At 41.1% G+C, this 23,274-nt stretch overlaps 1 protein-coding gene across 4 annotated transcripts in view; it reads right to left on the bottom strand.

Moving 5' to 3' along the window:
• The window catches only part of MAP2K1 (mitogen-activated protein kinase kinase 1), a 65,806-nt gene that overhangs the window by 26,107 nt on the left and 16,425 nt on the right, over positions 1–23,274 (bottom strand). For 2 of the 4 annotated variants that reach the window (XM_073304394.1, XM_073304395.1), the window contains 4 exons: positions 9,259–9,469; positions 5,471–5,617; positions 1,689–1,766; positions 1,025–1,076 (listed from right to left, as the gene is read on the bottom strand). In XM_073304394.1, the coding sequence (XP_073160495.1) occupies positions 1,025–1,076; positions 1,689–1,766; positions 5,471–5,617; positions 9,259–9,469 (488 nt within the window). Of the gene's footprint in view, positions 1–1,024; positions 1,077–1,688; positions 1,767–5,470; positions 5,618–6,521; positions 7,660–9,258; positions 9,470–23,274 lie in introns of those variants that run through there. The other 2 variants (XM_073304397.1, XM_073304396.1) reach the window with 2 other exon arrangements.

The raw sequence follows: 23,274 nt of genomic DNA, 5'->3' as shown, positions 1-23,274 counted from the left end.
AATCCATCTCTGGTGCGTAATTTACAGTGACATAAGAAAATACAGAATGTTTTATTTCACAAGTGCCATTTCTGATTTAGTAGGACATGCAGCCGATTAAAAAACAGCTGGATTTAAAAGGCTAAGGTAAAAGATGCAGGAAACATTATGGGTGTTTACCCTACGGTAAAGTCCATTCAAAGACCTGGGCAGATTTAGAACTGAACTCCTGCCTCTTTTTTGTGTGATTTAACAATTACCCATGTTGTTAACAACCGTTAAACTAGGTAATAAATATAAAGGGCTGCGCTTCTGATTGGTAGACTTCTATAAATAGCACATGAATGCCTGAGACATCTACTAAAAGCCTGTGACTTTTAATTTAAAGAGGAACCACAGTCTTAATGGTGATAATGGAAATTAACAGAAATTAAAAGCAGCGTGTTGTATTTCTTTGAAACTCTTCAAAGCTTTTAGCTAAGATGGCTAATAGACCTGTTGCTACCAGAAGAAAACCCATTACAATTAGAGAACTATAATGTCATAAATATTGTTTCATAATGTATTTAACAATTTTCTTCATAAAGCAAGAGAGTATATCAAATATGTAATCACACAAACACCAATTCCTACATGTCTCATATTGATTGGCTTGGGCTTATCTGATGGTAAGCTTGAAAGCTCATCTCTTTCACCAACAGAAGTTGGCCCAATACAAGATATTACCTCATCCACTTTGTCTCTCTAATATCCTGGGACCGACACAGCTACACCATCACCACTGCATACGGGATGCGATGGAAGCTGCATGCTAACATTTCAAAGAATGTTCATCACACCTGCAACGTACTGAGGTTGTGAGAGCACCCACCAGCTACAGGGTTAATGGTTGAAAGAGATTTGGAGAAACAATATGTCAGGTGAAAAAAAATTCAAGATGAGACATAAAAGCATGAAAAACAAACAGAAAAAAAAATCTCTTGATTTCTACTGATGTTCAATATACAAGGAAAAGAGAAGCCAGGGATGTAATGCATGGTCTTACCTCTATGCATTATCTTATGTTTCTCTCTCAAATATGTGAGACCTTTTATTACCTAGAGAAAAGAAAATTCAACATTTCAAAGCTGTAAAACCAGTAAAAATGAAAACATGAGTTTCGTCCAAGCAAGAATTTCAAAATGTCATCTACAATCAAAAGCACAATACACCATGGCAAGAATTGAAAGAGAAAATAAAGGCAGTCATGTTCAAATTTATACTCCAATTTGCCATAAAAGAGAATAATGTTAACCAAACAACCACCAGAAATGTCATGGACACAACCTACTGCAGTACAGATACTTAAAGGGTAACATTCCAAACATTTTAATAGGCGGTCTTTTCAGACCATTTGAATTATTTTGCTGGTTCTTTTCCCACACAGTGGTAGTAACAGCAGCTGACATCCCTTAGCGGGAAATCAAAGCAAACATACGCAATGGAATGTGTGTGATCCATCCAAATGCCCTTAGTTACAAAGTGGTGACATGTATTTAAAAAAAAAAAAAAAACCACCACTTTAAAGCCCAGTAATATTTGCCTGTCCCACTTAAATTTTCCTCAATCCCACAAACCAGCTGCTTTTGCCTTCTGGATCTGACACTATCCTAATATAATATGGAGACATCTGGTCCCTGCTTCCCAGAGTAAATTACAAATATACTTACAGCAATGCTAACTTTGCCCAAAATCTGCTCTGGAATTCTTCCAGCTTTTTTCAGTACTTGATCCAAGGACCCACCATCCTAATAATAAGTGTTTGAACATTAAAACATTAATCATATTTATCCAAAACATTTTAAAGCCTACAGTCTGGGAGGAAAAAAATCTTGTAATTTTGAAGGCAGACAATGTGCTGTTTCCCATTGCTCATGATGAAATAAACTATCCTTTTTGCTTTATATTGTAGTGGTGAGTATCAGGGAAAAAAGTGCAGCTGGTCATTAGAAAAGGTTAATCAGTTTTATACTAATCTGATCAAACAACCTGAGACCTGTCAACCACTGAGGTGGCCCCTTGCGTCATTTAATGGTCTTCTGGCCTTGTATAATTCCACGATGCACAGGCTGATTCTCCTTACTAAGGAGGCCTTGCCCATGACCAGCAGTGACAAAGCACTAGGAGTGCAGTAAGATTTCCGCAGCCTACAGTTGTATTTAGATCCATTTTAACTGTTCTTTGCATGTCCATGGGGTGCCACTGTCTCTCTTTTAGATGCTCAGGATTTAGACAGGATGGAAGGTTTATATCTTGTGATCTGTGATGGTCTGAGCTGATCTTTGGGATAAAGGCAAGACCAGACCTCAGAATCATTTTATCTGGATGGGAAATACAGTACTCTAGTTCGATGTAATATACACAATAGACAGGAAGATTGTCCAGTAGCACACAGTGGCTCTAAGCAGGATCAGGACCCCATTGTGCTATGTACAGTGCACAGAGATGGACACCCTCGAAAGCTTATAATCCAAGACAACAAGGAACATAGGGAAGGCATCAACCATATACAGTTTTTTCATACATTGTCTGTATATGTTTTGATTCTGTAATTCTATTTCCCTAACACTCGGAGTAGACAGTATAGCAATTATGAAAGACACCTGAAGACCAACCTCAAAGGTTAACAGGAGTTACTGAAGAACTTTGAGCACTAGGTAGGGAATTATTTAACTATTTATCAGCTCCACTGCACTCAGAAATCTGGGAATATCGACCTCCCTCTTTTGCAACAAATAACATTGAGGTTGTCGATAGCATATTCCCTGGAACCCCACTGATAGCCAGTCCCGTACGAACTCTAGGCAGTATTTATGGTAACGGAGGATGCCAATGTGTCACGCACACCACCAAATGCAGACACAGGGGACAGGCTATGACTCACCAACAGAAAAAAAATTTAAAAAAATTGTTTTTCAGATTTCATGTTGAGTAACTACTCCACTAATTTTACCGGAGTTAAATAAGTTACTAACACATGCACTTACACCCTTTCAAATTCAAGTAACTCTGTTGCTAAGAGCTTCAGAGAAGAAAAGCTGTATAAATGATACTTATTTTTAGCAACCGATTATGATCTAATTCACAGTAGCCTTGTGCAGATTTTCTAGAACAGAGACTACATAACAAAAACAGAACTTCTAAATTTTATTTCTTTAAAACAGAAGCAAGATCCAGTTACATGGCTGATGATTTGCAATATTCCAGAGTTCTTGAAATCATATCCGCAGGCATGGGATAATATTTTTCTGCTGCCTTTTACAAAACACAGCAGTGGAAAGTACTCTGTCACTTTTCATACCCCTAAAGAGAACAATATAGTATGCAAGCTACAATGCAAGCTTTTATAATTCAGAGGAGTGCACCCCAACGTTCCCAGGGGAAATATTTTAAAAAGTGCATATGAGCCTATGTTAAATGTCGTACTCACATTCATGTAATCAGATGTGAATTCAGCCAAAAGAAATAAAAGCACCAATAGAAAAAAGTGCAAAAATATATATATGTAAAATACATACATTACATAATATGTAGAAAAAACATGTAGTCCTTTTTTCTCAGAAACTGATTCATCACAGAGAAGGATTCACTCTCCAAGGCAATCAATAGACCTTTGAATCAGGCCCCAGTCCTGCAAGGTGCTGATACCTTCAATTGCTATAAGAAAAGGAGTACTTGTGGCACCTTAGAGACTAATTTTGTTAGTCTCTACGGTGCCACAAGTACTGTTTTTCTTTTTGCGAATACAGACTAACACAGCTTTTACTCTGAAACCTTCAATTGCTATGAAAGTCTAGGAGCTCAGCAGCTTTTAAGAGCAAACCCCGAATATTTTGCTTGTCAAGCACTTGTTGCTAGCTGAAGTTAAGATTCACTTCTGATATTTTCAGCTGGACAATAATTTAAATCCCCCTTAATCTGCATTGATAGGATTTTCTTTGTTTCTGTAAAAATTATTCCTTCTTATTGTTCTTACTCCTACTGACTGATAAGTTTAGCTTCCCTTATCAATTGTCTGCATTTCCTAACTGCTGTATTTGTATTCATTGCTATCAGCTTCTCCATTTGTATGTGTAATACACACTCACACACAGCATGCACTTATTTCACCTCTCCTCTTAACCAAGATGGCTTTTAACTAATAGAAATAATCTTTCATGATTGCAGAATTGTGTTTTTTGGGCATCTATCAAAGCATTTTTACTACAATTACCAATCATCATTCCTGTTTTTATGTTTAAGCATTTCCACGCATTCAGTTTTCCTCAAGATTGGTTTCAACTTTGGGGAATAGGCCTCTTTAAAGCATCAAATATATATATTATTGGATAGCACCATATTCTGTTTGCACATAGTAAAATAAATTAGATTGTGATCACATGCATCTAGGCAACCATACATTTTCCCTAAAGATTTCCTTTAAAGAAGGTCAAGGCAAAATTAATATAACCACATATAATATCCCCAGAAAATAAAATAAACCTTCTTTCTATAAATACCAGTTTATTTGAAAGAAAATGTGGTTCTTTGAACAGAAATTGTTCAAAGCCTCCTCTGCCTGATGAGCAAGGGAGGGATTTGATTGACCTTTAATCACAGAAAAATTGCTCTAAACATTGGGCTCCATATGGCTTAGAGAAATGTTGGCAGATGGCTAGAATAATGTGTACTTTTCTATCAAAATGAAAAAAAGTCAAAAAAATAACGTTGGTATGAAACAACCGTTGTTTACGGTGCTTCTGGTCTTGCTAGTTTCCCCTATACTTCCTCTAAGATTTCACAAAGGATGGGCAGGGCAGATATCATTTCAGAGAGAACAGAGGGAATGTATCTACACTAGAAAAATTAAATACCTATATTTACAGAAGCTGCACCAATGATAAGCCACCACTGGCATTACAGTCCAGGTATTTTTAACATTGTGTCAAAAAACCCAGCTCAGAACTCGTTTTCAAGTGGTAAAAAACAGCTGACCCCTTTTTACACCGGTGGTCACAATGATGGCTACTTTTGGTGGAGCTGCACCGATGCTGGTAGTTGCTGCAAAATGAGATTATTTTTCCCCTCACACTCCTCAACAGTAACGCCTCTGATTAATTAAACAGCATGTGGACTGGCTGTAAGAATGGTCGCTATAATGTGGATTCTCAAAGACTAGGGATAAAGGAGAAGAAAATAGGGACTTTTGTAGGACTATGACAGATATGACAGGATCAGTCTCTGGAAAGGGCGTAAAAACATAACCATCTTGTAACCATGCTAAATCCAAAGTCCTCAGATTTTCACGGTAGAGCTGAACTCCAATATTCCACTCCTCATACATGCAGAAAGGGCTCCCATGTTAACAGAAGTTCTATGAATATATTCAGAATATGGTATCTATTGGATTTTATATTCACAGGAGTCTGATACCAAAATTTAGATTAACACACACAGATACACATGTACTTACCATGTGTTCCATGCAAATGCTGATCTCCCCATCACTGTAAAAAGCTCCATAAAAGCCCACTATGTATGGAGAGTTACATTCATGTAGAACTTGTAGCTCACGAATGATCTGGTTTCGAATAGCTGGTTTGATCTCTAAGTGAATTAACTGTAAAATAAATCAAATTGTTATTGTTCCCTCAGTGAGGATTAAAAAAAAATAATACATGACTTGGATGCTACAATATTTATTTTAACCCACTGAAATAATAATACTAAGCACTGTAGGCATACCTGTTACGGGGCGGAGGGAGAGGAGTTCCATATTTGTACCCTTTATAAAAACAACAGTATGTAAATTCCAGTGCTCATGAAAAGATGCTGGATTTACAGCAATGGAGAGTGAAGTTCTAATTATCCTCAGAATAGATACAGTACACATAGAGCAATGAAAGTTCCCCATATGAACCGTACCAACTTGACATGAATAGAAGGCTCTGAAGACAGGGGATAGCTCAGTCTCCATGCCTAGTTAATAGCTTGCTTTTCTGGTGAAACTGACAAAGGATGCAATTTGCAATATGCAACTTTTCTGTGCATGTGTGTGGCCACTAGGGAACAGTCGGTCTATTTCAACTAAAACAAATTTAATATAAATAACACAACCTCAAATAGACCTCAACTGAGATATAAAAAAAGTCTTATTATACAGTGAGTGAACCAAAGGTGTGGATTTTTATTTATTTATTTTTCAAGTGGAGGACATTTCTGACATTCTAGAACTATACAAGTAAGCCCCAACATTGCAGATGAGAGTACTGTGTAAAGACATTTTCTTCCTCAATTTAAAGACAAGCAAAACACAAAAGAAAACAACTATATTAAAACAAAAATGCAAGATAATCTTCCCAACCTGCAGTGGCAGTAAGAAAATTGCTCTTTTGATAAAAATTAAAATTCTAATTATGATAAGTAAAAGATAATCTACTATAATGTTAAAATGCAACATGTTACTCTTTGCTCTATGACAATCACAGTTCTTGAGAGACATTAATTATAGCATAAAAGAATACCTGATGTATAGTACTTATATTACCAGGAGTGGGATTTTTCATCTTTTCAAGAAGTTGTTCAGTGGGAACATTTTGTTCCAATGCATTTTTTTCCTCTTCCATCTATTTACGGTTAATGGATCTATTTCAGTTATTGAGACTATGTATACTGAGAAAAATCCACGAATGAAGTTATATAGTAAAATATGTCACAAGGTCTAATAGCTTTCAAGCAGCTGCAGAAAGACATCTGTCCAGATGTTTGCAAAGCAATGTCCCAAATACATTCAGTGAAGAATGAATTCAGTCACACCTTGGGCATTTAAAAAAAATTCATCAGTATGAATATATATCTAAAGAGAAGCTATAAAATTACACTTTTTAGCTAGACTATGTTTTGCCTAATGCAAAATAAAGGGTTTTTATTTATCTCATAAAGAGTGCAGATTCTGAGAATACTTGATGGAAAACAAATGGTACTGGGGACATTAAAAAAAAGCAATTAAGCCAAGATATCACCTATAGGCTATTAAATCAATTAAGTGTCAAATGACACAAACTAGGCTGAAATTCCCTCTAAACGTTTTATAAAATGAGTGAAAAAAAAATCAAGTAAATCAGTTCCGTGCAAGAGACTCTCACTGATCTGCAAGCTTCAGAAGTCTCACCCTGAAAAAGGGCCAACTCGCCTTGATTCCCACAGCTTTGATAGTAGAACATTGTAACGATGTATATTACTGAAGAGAACCGATTGGAAATTGTTTTTTTTCCCCATGGAAAATTTTGATGCAAATGAAAATAATGTCACTTTCTTGAAAATTTTCTGTGGAAATGGTGGACTTTTGAGCCAAAAATTTGAACTAAAAACTTTCAGCTGAAAACTCGGATTTTGAAATTCTGCCATGGTGCCTCACAAGGGTTATAATGTGGGTGCCTCATGCCCCATTCCCTTCTGGGCCAGGGGCTCCATAGCTGGATTACATCTCCTGTGATTTATGATGACCTCCCCTCTTGCTGAGCCAAAGCAGGGCATAATAGATGTTCCTGACCACAGTGCTTCATGAGAGATGTAGTCTGGTCAGGGAACCCAGCACATAGAGAACGTGGAAAAAAGGCATCTGAACTACAGTTCTCATGAGATACCAGAGCAGCATTTCAAAATTAAAGGTTTTTTTTGTTTTCAGTGAAAGTAAAGAAAACCTCCACAAAACGCAGACACTTCTCATGAAAAAATTCACGTACCTGAAATCCAAATTTTCAGATGAAAAAGAGTTTTGATGGAAAGTTTTCAATCTACTCTTCTTACAGAAACTGCCAGACTGCTGCACTAGCGTTGGGGGGGGGGGGGGAGATGAAATGGAGCTGAACCATCACTGTCCCTGCCCCCAACAACCACCTGGACCCAGAACTGTAGAGGGGAGACCCCTCTTCCATACTGGGGGCACTAGGGTCCAAGTGATGCCTCACCTCCACTCCCCAACCCACACCACCATATGACCTTGGGGGGGAAACTGCAGAGAACAGGCAGCCAGAGACTCTGGCCAGTAGAACCAGAAGTAGCCAAAGGAGGGACCTCAGGACCCCTGGATATTCTAGTGAGAACTGCAGAAAGTTCTCCAATAGCCTCTGCCCTGTGCTGATTGGCTGTTTTCTCCCTCTCTTCCCACCCACCAGGACAGTCTCTTCAGTCAGCTTCATTCCACACCCACCCACCCCCACCCTATTCTCCCTTCCACTTTCCATTTAGCTGATCCCCTCTTAACTAAAACCATCTCAAACAATAAATAAACTGTGGCAATAACATGATGTTATCACCATCACATTGTTCATGCTACTTGTGTGTTTATCCCTTTCCCCTGTCTGCATTGTCTATTGAGAGTGCAAGCTACTCAGGGCCAGGGCAGTCTGCTGCTCTAGGTTTTTGCAGCACCTAGGACAATGGGACCCTATTCTTGGTTGGCCCTTAGTTGCTACTCTAATAAACATGATTAATAATCATGATTTACTAGCATGCTATGCAATATTAAATAATTACATGACACTTGCCAAATGCATACAGTTACATTTTTTATTTCGCCAGAAAGAGCTCTTCCTGTGGCAGTGTATTCCTACCACACAGACAAGGGGCTCTTCCTGAATTCCAATGAAGGAGACAGGGGGGCTGAGACAGTGGTTCCATCGGCCATTTCCCCTGCTCCACAATAAAGGAGCCCTGACGGTGCAGTAGCAGACACAGAGTAGGTCTACTCCTCTTCGGCAGCCTGTGGAGGGAGAAGTATGAGGAGAAGAATTTCCCGCTCCTCCAACCCCAACAGTGTAAAACGTATGAAGCCTCTGTACACAAGCCTGGCGTAGGGGACAGGATATGCCGCTATGCTAATCCAAAACATTTAGTAATTAGTTGTGGATATCCTAGTCATTAGTGAGGTTCTATCGTGTATTTAGATTTTGCGTCAGAGAGAGAAAAATTTTGGCAGTAAATAAAATACCTCTTACTTTACAAAATATGAGAAGCTGCTAACAAAAAAGGGAGGGGATTATTGGCCTTTCATCGCGACAACATGGAACATAATACCATCTCCACAGATAGGGGAAGTGGAGGCTAAAGAAGTATTTGACCTTTGCTATTTTGAGAAGGCATCTCCACTTCTCCTGGAAGTGGTCTTTAGTAATATTCTGTATGTCAATGTCACTTTGTGATGGGCACTAAGCTTTGAAAAGGCATCATTAAAGCTCCTGTTGCCACGGAGGTTCTCACCTTTCTTGCCATAATGAGGCCAGAAGGTTTGTGAGATACTTTGAAGACCACACCGCCGTTTCCTGCTCCCAGTTCACTGATTTTCTCGAAGTCGTCATCCTTCAGTTCCCCAACTTTTTGCTTCTGAGTAAGGAAAGCTTCAAGACGTTTACGTTGCTGCTCATCCAATTCTAACTCTTCCAGCTTCTTCTGCAGCGCCTCTAAATTTGTCCTATGCAGCAAAGAGAGCATAATTTGATTAAGCTATCTGATCTCACTAAGGAGATGTCTACACTACAGCCGTTACAGCGGCACAGATATGGCACTGCAGCACCATTGTATAGACACTTCCAACATCAACAGAAGGGGTTTCTGCATCAATATAGTTAATCCACCTCTTTGAGAGGTGGTACCTAGGTCACTGAAAGAACTCTACTGTCAACCTATCCATATCTACACTGGGGGTTAGGTCAATCTAACTACGGGAGTCAGGGCGTGAAGTTTTCAGCTCTGAATGACATAGCCAGATCAATCTAACTTTTACATGTAGACCAGGCCTAAACAATGTTGCAGGGGTGAGAGAAGCAGTACCACTGAAATCAAAGACTACTGGAGTAAGACCCTGAATCCTTACACTTACATGCATCATCTTGCTGGATCACGTCTTACGTGCTCTCACAAGAGTCACACAACTAGGTCCTTGGTGTATGTAAATAGTTTCAGTACAGACAAAATAATACAAAAGTAGCTAGATAATGTCTATCCCCCTCCTCTTTGAGGCACTGGACCAAATTCATGTCTGGTGGAACTCCTTGATCCACCTAGTGGGTTCAATGACTCCGCAGTACTAGTTAATGGTTTGATGAATATTATACCACCTCCACACAAACTATTTTTGGATTCAGATTTTTAATAGGTGATATGCAACTTCCTGCAAAGTTTGTCTGAATGTTTTAAACACTGATCTTCACATGTGATTAAAGATCTGACAATCCATTCAAAAACCTCTCACTTGCATTGTGATACAAAGAAAGTCAGAGAGTTTAAGGCCACAAGGGACCATCAGATCATCTCGTCTGACCTCCTGTATGTCACAGGCCACCAAGACCACCTAATACTCACATCACCCCAACAACCAGTATTACACCAAAGTATTACAATCCTCCAGAGACTAAATTTTTGTGTACCACAGGCAGAGAACAGGAGCAAATAAAGCATAGCCAATAGAATAAAGCAATTAAGCCATTCAAATCATGCACAAACAGAAAATACATACATAAAATAGCCACTTCAGGGACAAAATAAACTGCTTCAATAATAATCAGTCAAAAAGGTTTCAAGTTCACCACTTATTCTGGTCAATAACATGCCAACCAGAAAGCTTGATTTAATATTGGTAGAAAAATAAAGAGCCGAATATAGCAATTCAAAGGACAGCTAAATTTGGGACAGCAGCCAATACATTCAACTTCTACATGAAGAAAACAAACCATAATTTAACTCCAGATCTTAAAAGTATTTCATATCTAAGAAATAGTACATCTGAACAAGAACCCATGCAGATACAGCGATTCCTGAATCCAACAACAATAATAAATTGCAGCTGCAGCAAATATCTAGGGACAAGCCTTCAAATTATTGCTCAGCCAAATCATGAAGCTCTTACCCAGGCAACATTCCCAATGAACTCAGTACTGTGAGAGTAAGGATTTCAGGAGCTGGCTCACAGCCTTTCAGAGAATGCAGCAGGAACACTTTCTCTAGGGATGATTTTAAAGAAGTGAAGGATGATATCCAGCAAAACCATTTATAAGCATCACTTTATAAATACTATTCACTTTCGAAACCATGGCTGAAGGGAAGATGCATTCTGAGTTCTCAGCCAGACACAGACCACTCTAAACAGCAGCGACAAATTATCTTAATATAGCAATAAGTCTGAGTGGACGGTAAAATTATCAGGCACATGACTTCCCTCACTTCACTTCCGCTAAACTGCTCCTTCAGAGCCAAAGAGAGCACCCAAAATTAGAAGTTATCCCTCTTTGAGCTTCCACAGCAGACATGGAATTAGCATCAAGAAGGGGTAAGCAGGTTCAATTAAGAGCCCATTTGTGAGAAAACTTAATCCAACCATCTGAACATGAAAGGGTTAAAAAAAACAAAACCACACCTAGGCATTGTTAACAGCCCTTTCCCTGAATATGATCACAATCATTATTTGTACGCCACCCTACTCTTAGATCAGTTAGAAGTCTGAATGGTTGAGTTAGACAAGACACAATTAAGGTTAACTTAGTTCTTTCTAAGCATTATCCCTTTATTAAGCAAGTTGTATACAGAGTATGAGAATTCCTGAGGTCTATTTCTCCAGTACTGAAGCCTATTCTCATTGCAATAATGCTGAATTTAATAGTGATTTGCTAGCGGACGCACAAGATCAGCTCATCCACCCTTACCAAGAGGATGAGCAGAAATATAATATTTTACTCAATTAATAAAAAAGAACGAAGGAAAAGAAAAATGCACAATCTACTCACCCTGGACAAGTGTAATTTTGCAAGGCTACTTTACATATGAACTAGTCTACATGGGAAAATTTCTGGCATAACTATACTATAATCATTTTTCTGCACTATAGTAAGACCATTTTAAGTCCCTGTGTGGACACTTTATTCTGGGATCAAAGTGATTTTATTCAGAAATTAAACAGAATAATTTGGAAGCAGAGTAATTATACCAGAATCAAGTTCCACACAGGGATTTACACCAGTATCACTATAATGGAATAGCTATTTCAAGATAGCTGTAACAAGACATTTTCCCATGTAGAAAAGCCCAATAGCTAAAGGAGTCCAGCAGACAGACACTATTGTAAAGTTGAGCTGTAAAGAAAGAGGCATACTTTTTCCTCATCTAACTTCCCAAGCATAAGACTAAAAGCCAACTAGCAAACTAGAATTTTCTCAAATATGCCCAGTGAAAAATAACTTAGCATCAGGTCAAGTAAAATATATATTTCAGGGAATGCAGCTGTCCTCCGTTTCTTTTCTTACTGAGATAATTACATGATAAAAATAAGAGCAGGCAATGATTAACAGGAGTTAAGTACCCTTTATTATGTTACAGTAAACTCTTGAGCATTGATGCAAGCAAATTCTATATCCTGCACCGGAAGTTTGCTGACAGATGAGAATAAGCAGCTCATGTTTTCAAAGAACACATGCTGACAGGCCCACTCACCTCATGTCCATTTACTATGTCAGAGAGTGTACCATGTCAGCTAAAGTCTTCAGCAGGTTATAGTTTAGTCAAATGGCCATGTGCTACACTCACAGCTCGCCAGTAAGAGACCAGAGTGTCCATTCGTCATGGGCCACTTCACCTTGAATGGTCCCTTAGCATATGTGCTAACTAATTTATGCTAAAGCGGCAAAGAGTCCTGTGGCACCTTATAGACTAACAGAAGTATTGGCGCATAAGGTTTCGTGGGTGAATACCCACTTCCGACGAATACCAACGAAGTGGGTATTCACCCACAAAAGCTTATGCTCCACTTCATCGGATCACCCACGAAAGCTTATGCTCCAATACGTCTGTTAGTCTATAAAGGTGTCACAGGACTCTTTGCCACTTTTACAGATCCAGACTAACACGGCTACCCCTCTGATACTATTTATGCTAAACTAGCTGTTTGATCTTGTATTTATCTGTGGCACTCGGAGTGCCTTTCCCAGACCTGAAAAAGCACTCTGTATAGCTTGAAAGCTTGTCTCTCTCACCAACAGAAGTTGGTCCAATAAAAGATATTACCTCACCCACCTGGTCACTGAAGCAGAACTAAACAACAAATATTCCATGCACATTCCTAACCAATGTTGAACATATTGTGTAATAAAGAGATACAAAGACAGATAAAAACACTTTGGAAGTACAGCTCTATATGCTTTATGGGAAAGCTACAAAATTACAGGAGGGTGAGGAGAGCGATATTCTTTGGGTCACCCATCCAAATTTTGCATCCTTTAAAATGTCTCCCTATGGACACCTGGAGCAACTTCCCAGAGCTTCAGTACACTCCCATTAAAACTGAACTCCTTCATAGTGTCCTTTTCAGCTACTTAATTTATTTATTTGCATTAAATAGGGCCTGTGATGATCAAGAACATATGGTCCATTAAGGTGTATTAAACCAAAGAATCATTTTTGTCTAACATGATTTCTATGCAGAAGACACACTGTCCTGGGTCTAACACAAAGGGCCAGATTTTCAAAAGAGCTCAAAGACGGATGTACAAGTGCTCAGCCACCATAACTGGGGCCTGTCTTTCAAAAGACCTCAGATCCTATTTAGGCACCTAGGGCAGGATTTTTTAAAGCACTCAAGTTGTTTAGAAGGACAAGTCTCATTGAAATTCAATGGACTTGTGCTCCTAAGTCACTTAAGCACTTTTGAAAAGCATATGCCTAAATAACAGAGCGTTCAGCACTCAACATGTTCAGCTCTGGCCACCGACTTTGGTGCCTAAATGGGGACTGAGGTCTTCTGAAAATCTGGCCTCAATGGGGAATAACAGCTTTAGAAAAATCTGGTCTGTATGCCGCTGACTATTGGGGGAGGGGGTCCAAAATCCACATCTTTATTTGCAAGTAGTCTTGAGGGGGACTGTTACACTTGCTAACAAAAGGCCTGCTACAAAGCTTCCCTTTAAGGGGCTCGTGCACCCTCTTGAAGGCCAGTCAGAGGAAACAAGAGATTCTCTCTCAGTGGTAGGAATACACAACTGGAAGGACCAAGAAACCAGACTCATATACAGACAGGATGCCAGACGACTTTTCAATATCCTTTTTGAGGAAGAGAAAAATTCCAACTAATCCAGCATTTTCTCTTTGCAAATCTTACAGCTGCCATATTGCTCATATGGAATATCCTTATCAATTGCCACAGATAAGAAATACAGTATAAGATTTCAGTTAGTCAGGGAAAGGGTGATCTGCACGACTTAAAAAAAATCTCTAGCAACACCACATTGGTAGTTAAGTTCTCAAAGGCTGAGAATTTGAATTAACCCAGGGAACTTAGAAGTTTGGAAGAGCAGAGGAAAATCTCGATTCTTTTGATCCTTACCAGGTGAAATTCCCCATAACAGCTAAGTTGTAGAGTGAGGAACATGGTGCAAGAGGAATGGAGAAAGTCCTACAGATCCCCAAGTTTCTTTAGATCTGTCGTCCCAGGGCCTTGCATATGAAATTTTACAAAACAAACGAAGAGGAAGATTATGGGGAATTCATATACCAGTGTCTTTAAGACCAGTGCACTGTGAGAAACATTAAGGCAGCTTGATCAGCGGGAAGAGGTAGTAATTGACTGTGAAAAAGTCTGGTAGATACTGTATCTTTATATAAAAAACTCTTATTAAAAGACAAAACTACCTATTAAAATTCATCACCATTGCTGTATGCGGTCTTGGAGTCAGTTTTTCATTGTCAAAAAGCTATGCCTTTGCCAGAGTTCCATCAAAACAAGAAATAATCAAGCCATCCAATGTTTCAGTATTCCAAGTATTATTTTAAAACAGGTGCTACCATTTAATTCATTTCTATGACTTTCCAGCACAAGCACAGATATTAGACACTCTGCAGTAGTGAACGAGTCCAGATTTTGTAGCCATGATCATCTAAACAGAGCAGTAGTAATGTCACTCCATTTGTTAAAGGCACCCTGTAATTCTATAAAGTGCCATGCCTGAACAGTCAGGCTGGAGGGACTATGCCTACAGAATGCCTTCTAGGGCAATAAAGGTGGGGAAAAAACAACAACTGAGCAGCAGAACTTATGTCTTTTTAAAGAAAATGCAACACCAGTATCAAGGTATTAGGTTTACAGGGTTGGGGGCTGGCTCCGTTCCCATCCTGCCTAGTCATAACTCTCTTGGGGTATGTTGCATTACCTCTTCCCTCCTGCCCTCAGGCCTAGTATACACAGGGAGGGGTTCAATCTAAGATACGCAACTTCAGCTATGAGAATAGCGTAGCTGAAGTCGACACATCTTAGATCGACTTAGAATCACTTATTTCGCATCCTCGCGGCGCAGGATCGATGGCCACCGCTCCCCCGTCGACTCCGCTTCCGCCTCTCGCCCCTCACCCTGGTGGAGTTCCGGAGTCGACAGCAGAGCAATCAGGGATCGATTTATCGCATCTACACTAGACACGATAAATCGATCCCCGATAGATCGATCACTACCCGCAGATCCGGTGGGTAGTGTAGACGTGGCCTCAGATACAACACTGTAGACATAATTCCCAGCCTCTTAAACAAGGAACATTTCTGTTACTGCAGTAATTTCACAATTCTGCTTTTGTATTTCGAAGCAATTCACTGCAATAAAGTCAAACCAGAACAAATGTGCTGTGCATACGTCTAAGTTAAATTTAGGTATAAGTATGCGGACCAATTGAAAAAGGCAGGATTTTCTTGCAAGGTATGTATGTATTTGGGGCTACTTTTTCAGATTTTGTGTGAGTAGTAGCAGAGATCAGCTTCCCATCAATCAATCAATAATATTGCCATACATGGGGAGAGGTTCATAATCTTACGCCGGCCCCTTTATACCCGGTAAAAGCCCCAGTTCTGGCCAGGGCTGTCACTCTCTCAGTCACAGCACAGAGGTATGCCAGGAGCATGGCTGGAATCAGAAGGAATGTGTCAGAGGCAGGGCCAACAGCACAGAACCAGTGGAGAATCTGGCCAGTGCTGCTGTCCATAGGGAAGCCCAGAAAGGCTACCATAATTTAGACAGGCCCCAAGGGCCAACTAAATTAGACAAAGGGCCCCTTGAGCAGTCCAGAATCTGGAGGGTGAACAGCTGGCTAAAATCCACTTTAGTCCCTACTTGTCCCTGAGGACAGAGCTGGGCCTTCTAAAGGTGCAGTACATAATCTCACCAGGGACTCCTGAAGGGGCAAAATGTCATCCAGATGCTACCACTTAAGCTATGTCACTTTTAAGGCCCATCAATCTGGACAGTGAACCTTGAAACCTGAAGCAGCATACTCCCTCCTTGGAGCAGCTGGGAGACAGGAAAGGAGACTGCTGCCGCTTACTCTGTGCTAGATGGTAATATCACAATCTAGCCCCAGAGAAGCAGAAAAGAACTCCTCATTTTCAAAGCACACTACCAATAATGCCAAACCCATTAGACCAAACCAAATAGATTTCTATTTACATTTTAAAAGAGGGTAAGATCATTTCGGATTCACATCCGTGACAGAATAATTAATAATATACCACAACGTTAATACTCTTAAAATACTTTTTGAGGTAATACGTTATCTGTAAATCTTTGTGCCTGAATACTTCAAATACTTGTTCAGTTGCTGATTTTTATTCATTTTAGCTGTGTGTATTTTTACAATCTATTCAAAAAGAGGTGCAATTCTGTGACTGCAGAAGAAGGTACAGTATCCTTCAGATCTACTGGAGGCTGTTTTCTGGAACAGTGACAGGAAAGCTTTTCTACGCGCCTACACACCTGTCAACTCTAAAAAGAAAGTAGGCAGTGCACTACATGATTTGCATGAACCACAGCAATCAGGGAACTGAAAAAAATTCTGAACTAAGATCATGAGGACATCTTATACATTTTGAAAGACAAAGTGACAGCCAGAACACAGTCCACAAAGATTTATCCAAGATATGTAAATTCATTCAAAATGTGCAAAGGACTCTGTTCTTTGGCACAAAAACAGTAATTTCTGTACATTCTGTCAATTTCATCTATTTTCCGTTTTTACAATAGATTTGATTTCAAAATTAATGCTCACAATGACTGGACAACCAATATTTCGCACCAATGCATTAAATTTATCTGTCCATCTATTTAATAGAGATAAAAGAAAAAAATCCAAAATAGGATTCTTCATATGTGTCGGCAACTATAAGCCCCAGTTCAGCAAAGCCCTGCAGTTTGTGCTTCCACCTCACTGACTTCAATGTTAGGTATTGATTGAATGTAACTAGATTGTGCTTCACTGCTTTCTTGAATAGGGGTCGAAGGTCCAGATTCTGCTACCTTGACTCACACAGAGTAGTATTTTACTCCATGAGTAGTTCCACTGAAACAAAACTGCTCTATCACTTTGCAAAAACTATTGCGCAGTGTTCCTGTTGCAATCACAGACAGGACTACAAACTTATCACATGCCTGGACACAACCTGTTCCTTCCTATGCATCTGGTTGATCCATTCTTTCATACAAAGAGCATAACAAAGTTTAAAAGAATGCTTTTTGGGGGGACAGAGTAGAAAACTCATCAAGCTCTATCCAGTGAAGATATGGTAATTGATAGTAACCAATTAAAGGGCACAATTCCTATTCTCACTACATTCTGTAAAGGCTAAATCATGTTCTGTTCTTTAGGATCCTCTCCTCTGAAGAATAAAAAATAATAAGCTCTACTATACCACATCAGATCCATAGAACTCAATGAACTATAGAACAGAAGGCAAGTATCATTATTCCAATCTACCTATGGAGAAACTGAGGCAAAGATGATGATGTGATGTGCCCCAGATGATATAAGAGGTTACATTTTCCTTCAGTCTGAATTTCTCTGAGGCCTTGAGGGTTGATGAGGATGAACTAGAGGGGCAATTTCTAGAAATTCTACCACAAAATAAATTCATATTATGCTAACAGCTTCCTCCAAAACAGTAGTTCAGCATATGCCAAATTACTGAACACCTGCCCAGCAGCTAGGAAGAATGCGAGAAGAATGTATCCAGTCAGAAGTAGCCTTTAATGCAGGAATGGGCAAACTTTTTGGCCTGAGGGCCGCATCGGGTTTCAGAAATTGTATGGAGGGCTGGTTCGGGGAGGCTGAGCCTCCCTCAACAGCCAGGGGTGGCCAAGCCCCGGCCCCTGCCCCAAATTCCCCCCCCACCCGCTTCTTGCCTCCTGATGCCTCCCCCTGGACCCCTTCCCCATCCACCCCCCCCAGCTCCCTGTCCCCTGACCACCCCCAAAACCCCCACCCCTGACTACCCCCCGCCACCCCATCCAACCTTCCTCTCATTCCTGACTGCCCCCCCAGGACCCCTGCCTCATCCAACCACCCCTTCTCTCTGACTGCCCCTGGAACCCGTGCCCCCCCCACCGCATCCAACCTGTCTTCTCATTCCTGACTGCCCCCCCACCACCCCATTCAAACCCACCTCCTTCCTGACTGCCCCCCCGGACCCCTGACCCCATTCAACCCCCTGTTCCCCGCCCTCTGACCACCCCAACCCCTGTCCATGCCCCCCCGCCCCAGAACTCCCCTGCCCTCTATCCAACCCCCCTACTCCCTGCCCCCTTACCACGCTGCCTGGAGCACGGGTGGCTGGAGCCCGGCTGGAGCCAACTATGCCACTGCACAGCCTGGAGCACCAGGTCAGGCCGGGCTCTGCAGCTGCGCTGCCTCAGGAGCTTGCCGCCCCAAGCATTGCGCCAGCAGTGCGGCGAGGTGAGGGTGTGGGGGAGGAGGGACAGTGAGGGAGGGGCCGAGGACTAGCCTCCCGGGCCAGGAGCTCAGGGGCCGGTCAGGAGGGTCCCACGGGCCACCCGTAATTTGCCCACCTCTGCTTTAATGCCTGGTCCAGATCTTCCTCCAACATCCTCCCATTGCCACCTACCCAAGAAGCAATGCAGAGAGTCTAAGATTAGACAAGAAGCCAGAAGTATGTTAGGATCTTGAGGAAGTCCTCATATATTGCCAAGGAAAGAAGAGATTCAGTCTATTTTCCTCCTGCTTCTTCCAAGTAGAAACATAAGCCTTCTTAAAGATAACTTGTAACAGATGCTCCACTGAAATCGGTGGAGCTACCCACACTGATTTAAACCACTGAGGATCAGCCCAGAATATAAAGGCTGCCACTGAAGTCAGTCATCAAAGAAACTGCTCAATTTCCAGCATGCCCTTGAGTAGCCCATAAATAAAAAGGTTAGTGTCAGGAATTGCCTGCAGATTAGCCATCACCTCATTTCTGGGATGGATTAAGACACATTTTCAGGTTTAGTATCATCAGGACACAAACATCAATGAGGACCAAAATGGAAACAGCTCTATTTAAAAACCAGACTTTCAATGATAGAAGGAATGTAAAAAGAAAGTATAGCCAAGCACATTTTGTTTTGTATAATATTCTCTCTCCATACTGACAATCCATGTCCTCAATCTTCAAAAGCTGGAAGATATGGACTTCAGACAAAGGAAAAGAGATGGCCAGATGAGTTGAAGGGCTCTGGCACAATCCTGCAGAGTAAGGGCTCTGCAACCAACGGCACAAAATAAATCTGCAAAAGTAGTTTATAGATTGGACTGAAAAAACCAAGAATCCTTCTCTTGGTTCTTTCTCCTTTGCCACAGCGTTCCTGATGTCACAGAAAACCTGAAACATATGCTTTTCGAGGAGACAGTCTCAGTAACATGTATGAACTGAACTGAAACAAAACAGACACTGGAGCAGATCATAGGAAGAAGGGAAGCCATGGGGATTGATGATTGTGCAAAAATTGACAATGTGATTAACTGCTTCTGCCCAATTAACAAGACCTCCACAGGGAGACCTTACCGCCAAACTCAAGTTTGCTATAAAAAAGGGTTTCAACCAGAGGTTAAAACAACCAACAACAACAAAAGATACTGAAAACTCAATAAGAACTCAGAAATAACTGAAGAAAATTCATTCTCCCCCCATCATAATCAACAGTAATCTTGAAACAGACAATTTAGGTTTTGCTTATAGACAGAAGCATACACCTACATGATGGATTAGAAGAAACAGTACTGCAATAGAAAGTAAACATCTCTCAGAAATTACAGTAGCAGCTGTAAGCACCAACAATCTATTTGTGCTTACAGAGGTCCTGTTTTTCCACTGTCCTATTAATCTCTGTATATATATATTCTCTATATAAGAACAGGAGATACAGATTGGGATGGTAATGATGGGGATAGGTCTTGGGCTAACAGACTTGAAAATACAGTTGTCCTAGATTTCAAGTTACAGTAAAGAAAGAGCTGGAGTGTGACAGTGTAGTGCTTAGTGGCACAAAAACTCCAATTGCCTGATTTGCAGGTGTTCTCAGCATCCATCACTCCAACTGAAGTAGATGGGAATTATGGGTAATCACAGGCCCTGTGATTTTCAGCTAGCAGACTACAGAGTGCAAAAATGTTGGTCAGTGGAAAAAGTGGGTGACATAATATCTTTTGTGGGACCAACTTCTGTTGGTCAGAGACAGAGAGAGAGAAGCTTTCAAGCCACACAGAGCTCTTCTTCAGGACCTACTTTGAACTCTGTGTGGCTCGAAAGCTTGTCTTTCTCACCAACAGAAGTTGGTCCGATAAAAGATATTACCTCACCTACTTCATATCTCTAATATCCTGGGATTGTCACGGCTACAACTACATTACGTACAAGAGCTCAGGGTGGCATGTTTTCCAGACTCTCTGAAATATCTCCACAGTTTTACTTAAACAGTAAAGCAAATACTGGTTTCAGTTAGCCTCTTTCATCTACTGAGGTTTAAAAAGGGTAAATTTAGAAATTTCATTAAAACATGTCTAGAGAGAAGAGGAATGTTCTGAACATACTGCTAATCATGAAGTATTCAGCACCAAAGGCATTAGCTAAATCATTTTATCATTGTATATGATAATCAAGATGTGGTCTTACTCAACCAAGACTGGAATTTTACTTAAAATGATTCAGTTGTACGCAGCTCACACATAATTCACAACTGTTTCAAATGTTTTAGACAACAGATAAGGTTTGATTTGTTATATAGGGTATGTCTCAGAGGCAGGACTGTCCTGCCCAGCCCCTGAGCCCCCGGCCAGGGAAGCTAGCCCCCAGCCCCTCCCCTGCTGTCCCCCCACCCCCGCAGCCTCAGCGCGCCACGCCGCCAGCGCTCTGGCCCGCCGCTCCTGCCGGGCAGCACAGCGATGTGGCTGGCTCCAGCAGGGTAAGGGAGTGGGGAGTCCTGGAGGGCAGACAGGCGACAGGGAGCGGGGGGGTTGGATAGGCATGGGATTCCCAGGAGGCCTGTCAGGGGGTGGGGGTGTGGATAGGGGTCGGGGCAGTCAGGGGACAGGGAGAAGGGGCGGTTGGGTAGGGGGTGGGGTCCCGGGGCAGCGGTCAGGGGAGAAGAAGCACGGGGGGGGTTGGATGGGTTGGGGATTCTGAGGGGGGCAGTCAGAGGGCAGGAAGTGGGAGGGGGTGGATAGGGGACAGGGGGCAGGCTGTTTGGGGAGGCACAGCCTTCCCTACCTAGCCCTCCATATAGTTTTACAACCCCGATGTTGCCCTTGGGCCAAAAAGTTTGCCCACCCGTGGTATGTCTACACTATGGAGACTGTATTGGCATAGCAAGATCACTGTAGACGCAGTCTACTCTGACAAAGGGGTTTTTCTGGTCATTGTACGACCACCTCCCTGAGAGACATTAGCTACATTGATGGAAGCATTCTCTCACAGACATAGCTGCATCCACACTAGGGTTAGGTTAACATAAAACCATAAGAATGGCTATATTGGGGCCAGACCAAAGGTCCATCCAGCCCAGTATCCTGTCTACCGACAGTGGCCAATGCCAGATGCCCCATAGGGAGTGAACCTAACAGGTAACGATCAAGTGATCTCTCTCCTGCCATCCATCTCCACCTTCTGACAAACGGAGGCTAGGGACACCATTCCTTACCCATCCTGGCTAATAGCCATTAATGGACTTAACCTCCATGAATTTATCTAGTTCTCTTTTAAACCCTGGTATAGTCATAGCCTTCACAACCTCCTCAGGCAAGCATTTCCACAGGTTGACTGTGCGCTATGTGAAGATGTGCTTCCTTTTATTTGTTTTAAACCTGCTGCCCATTAATTTCATTTGGTGGACCCTAGTTCTTATATTATGGGAACAAGTAAATAACTTTTCCTTAGAGACTAACCAATTTATTTGAGCATAAGCTTTCGTGAGCTACAGCTCACTTCGTCCGATGAAGTGAGCTGTAGCTCACGAAAGCTTATGCTCAAATAAATTGGTTAGTCTCTAAGGTGCCACAAGTACTCCTTTTCTTTTTGCGAATACAGACTAACACGGCTGTTACTATGAAACTTTTCCTTATTCACTTTCTCCACACTACTCATGATTTTATATACCTCTATCATATCCCCCCTTAGTCTCCTCTTTTCCAAGCTGAAAAGTCCTAGCCTCTTTAATCTCTCCTCATATGGGACCCGTTCCAAACCCCTAATCATTTTAGTTGCCTTTCTCTGAACCTTTTCTAATGCCAGTATATCTTTTTTGAGATGAGGAGACCACATCTGTTTACAGTATTCCAGATGTGGGCATACCATGGATTTATATAAGGGCAATAAGATATTCTCCACATCCTGTTCACACAGTGTGCAGCGGCAGTCAAAAAAGTGGATGTCTTCAGAGAACTATCCACAATGACTCCAAGATCTCTTTCCTGATTAGTTGTAGCTAAATTAGCCCCCCATAATATTGTATGTATAGTTGGGGTTATTTTTTCCAACGTGCATTATTTTATATTTATCCAAATTAAATTTCATTTGCCATTTTGTTGCCCAATCACTTTTGTGAGATCTTTTTGAAGTTCTTCACAGTCTGCTTTGGTCTTAACTATCTTCAGCAGTTTAGTATCATCTGCAGACTTTGCCACCTCAGTGTTTACCCCTTTCTCCAGATCGTTTATGAATATGTTGAATAGGATTGGTCCTAGGACTGACCCTTGGGGAACACCACTAGTTACCCCTCTCCATTCTGAAAATTTACCATTTATTCCTACCCTTTGTTCCCTGTCTTTTAACCAGTTCTCAATCCATGAAAGGATCTTCCCTCTTATCCCATGACAACTTAATTTACGTAAAAGTCTTTGGTGAGGGACTTTGTCAAAGGCTTTCTGGAAGTGTAAGTACATTATGTCCACTGGATCCCCCTTGTCCACATGTTTGTTGACCCCTTCAAAGAA

This window comes from Lepidochelys kempii, chromosome 10 (genome assembly GCF_965140265.1).
Source record: "Lepidochelys kempii isolate rLepKem1 chromosome 10, rLepKem1.hap2, whole genome shotgun sequence".
Classification (NCBI taxonomy): Eukaryota; Metazoa; Chordata; order Testudines; family Cheloniidae; genus Lepidochelys; species Lepidochelys kempii.
This window is presented reverse-complemented; position numbering and strand designations above follow the sequence as displayed.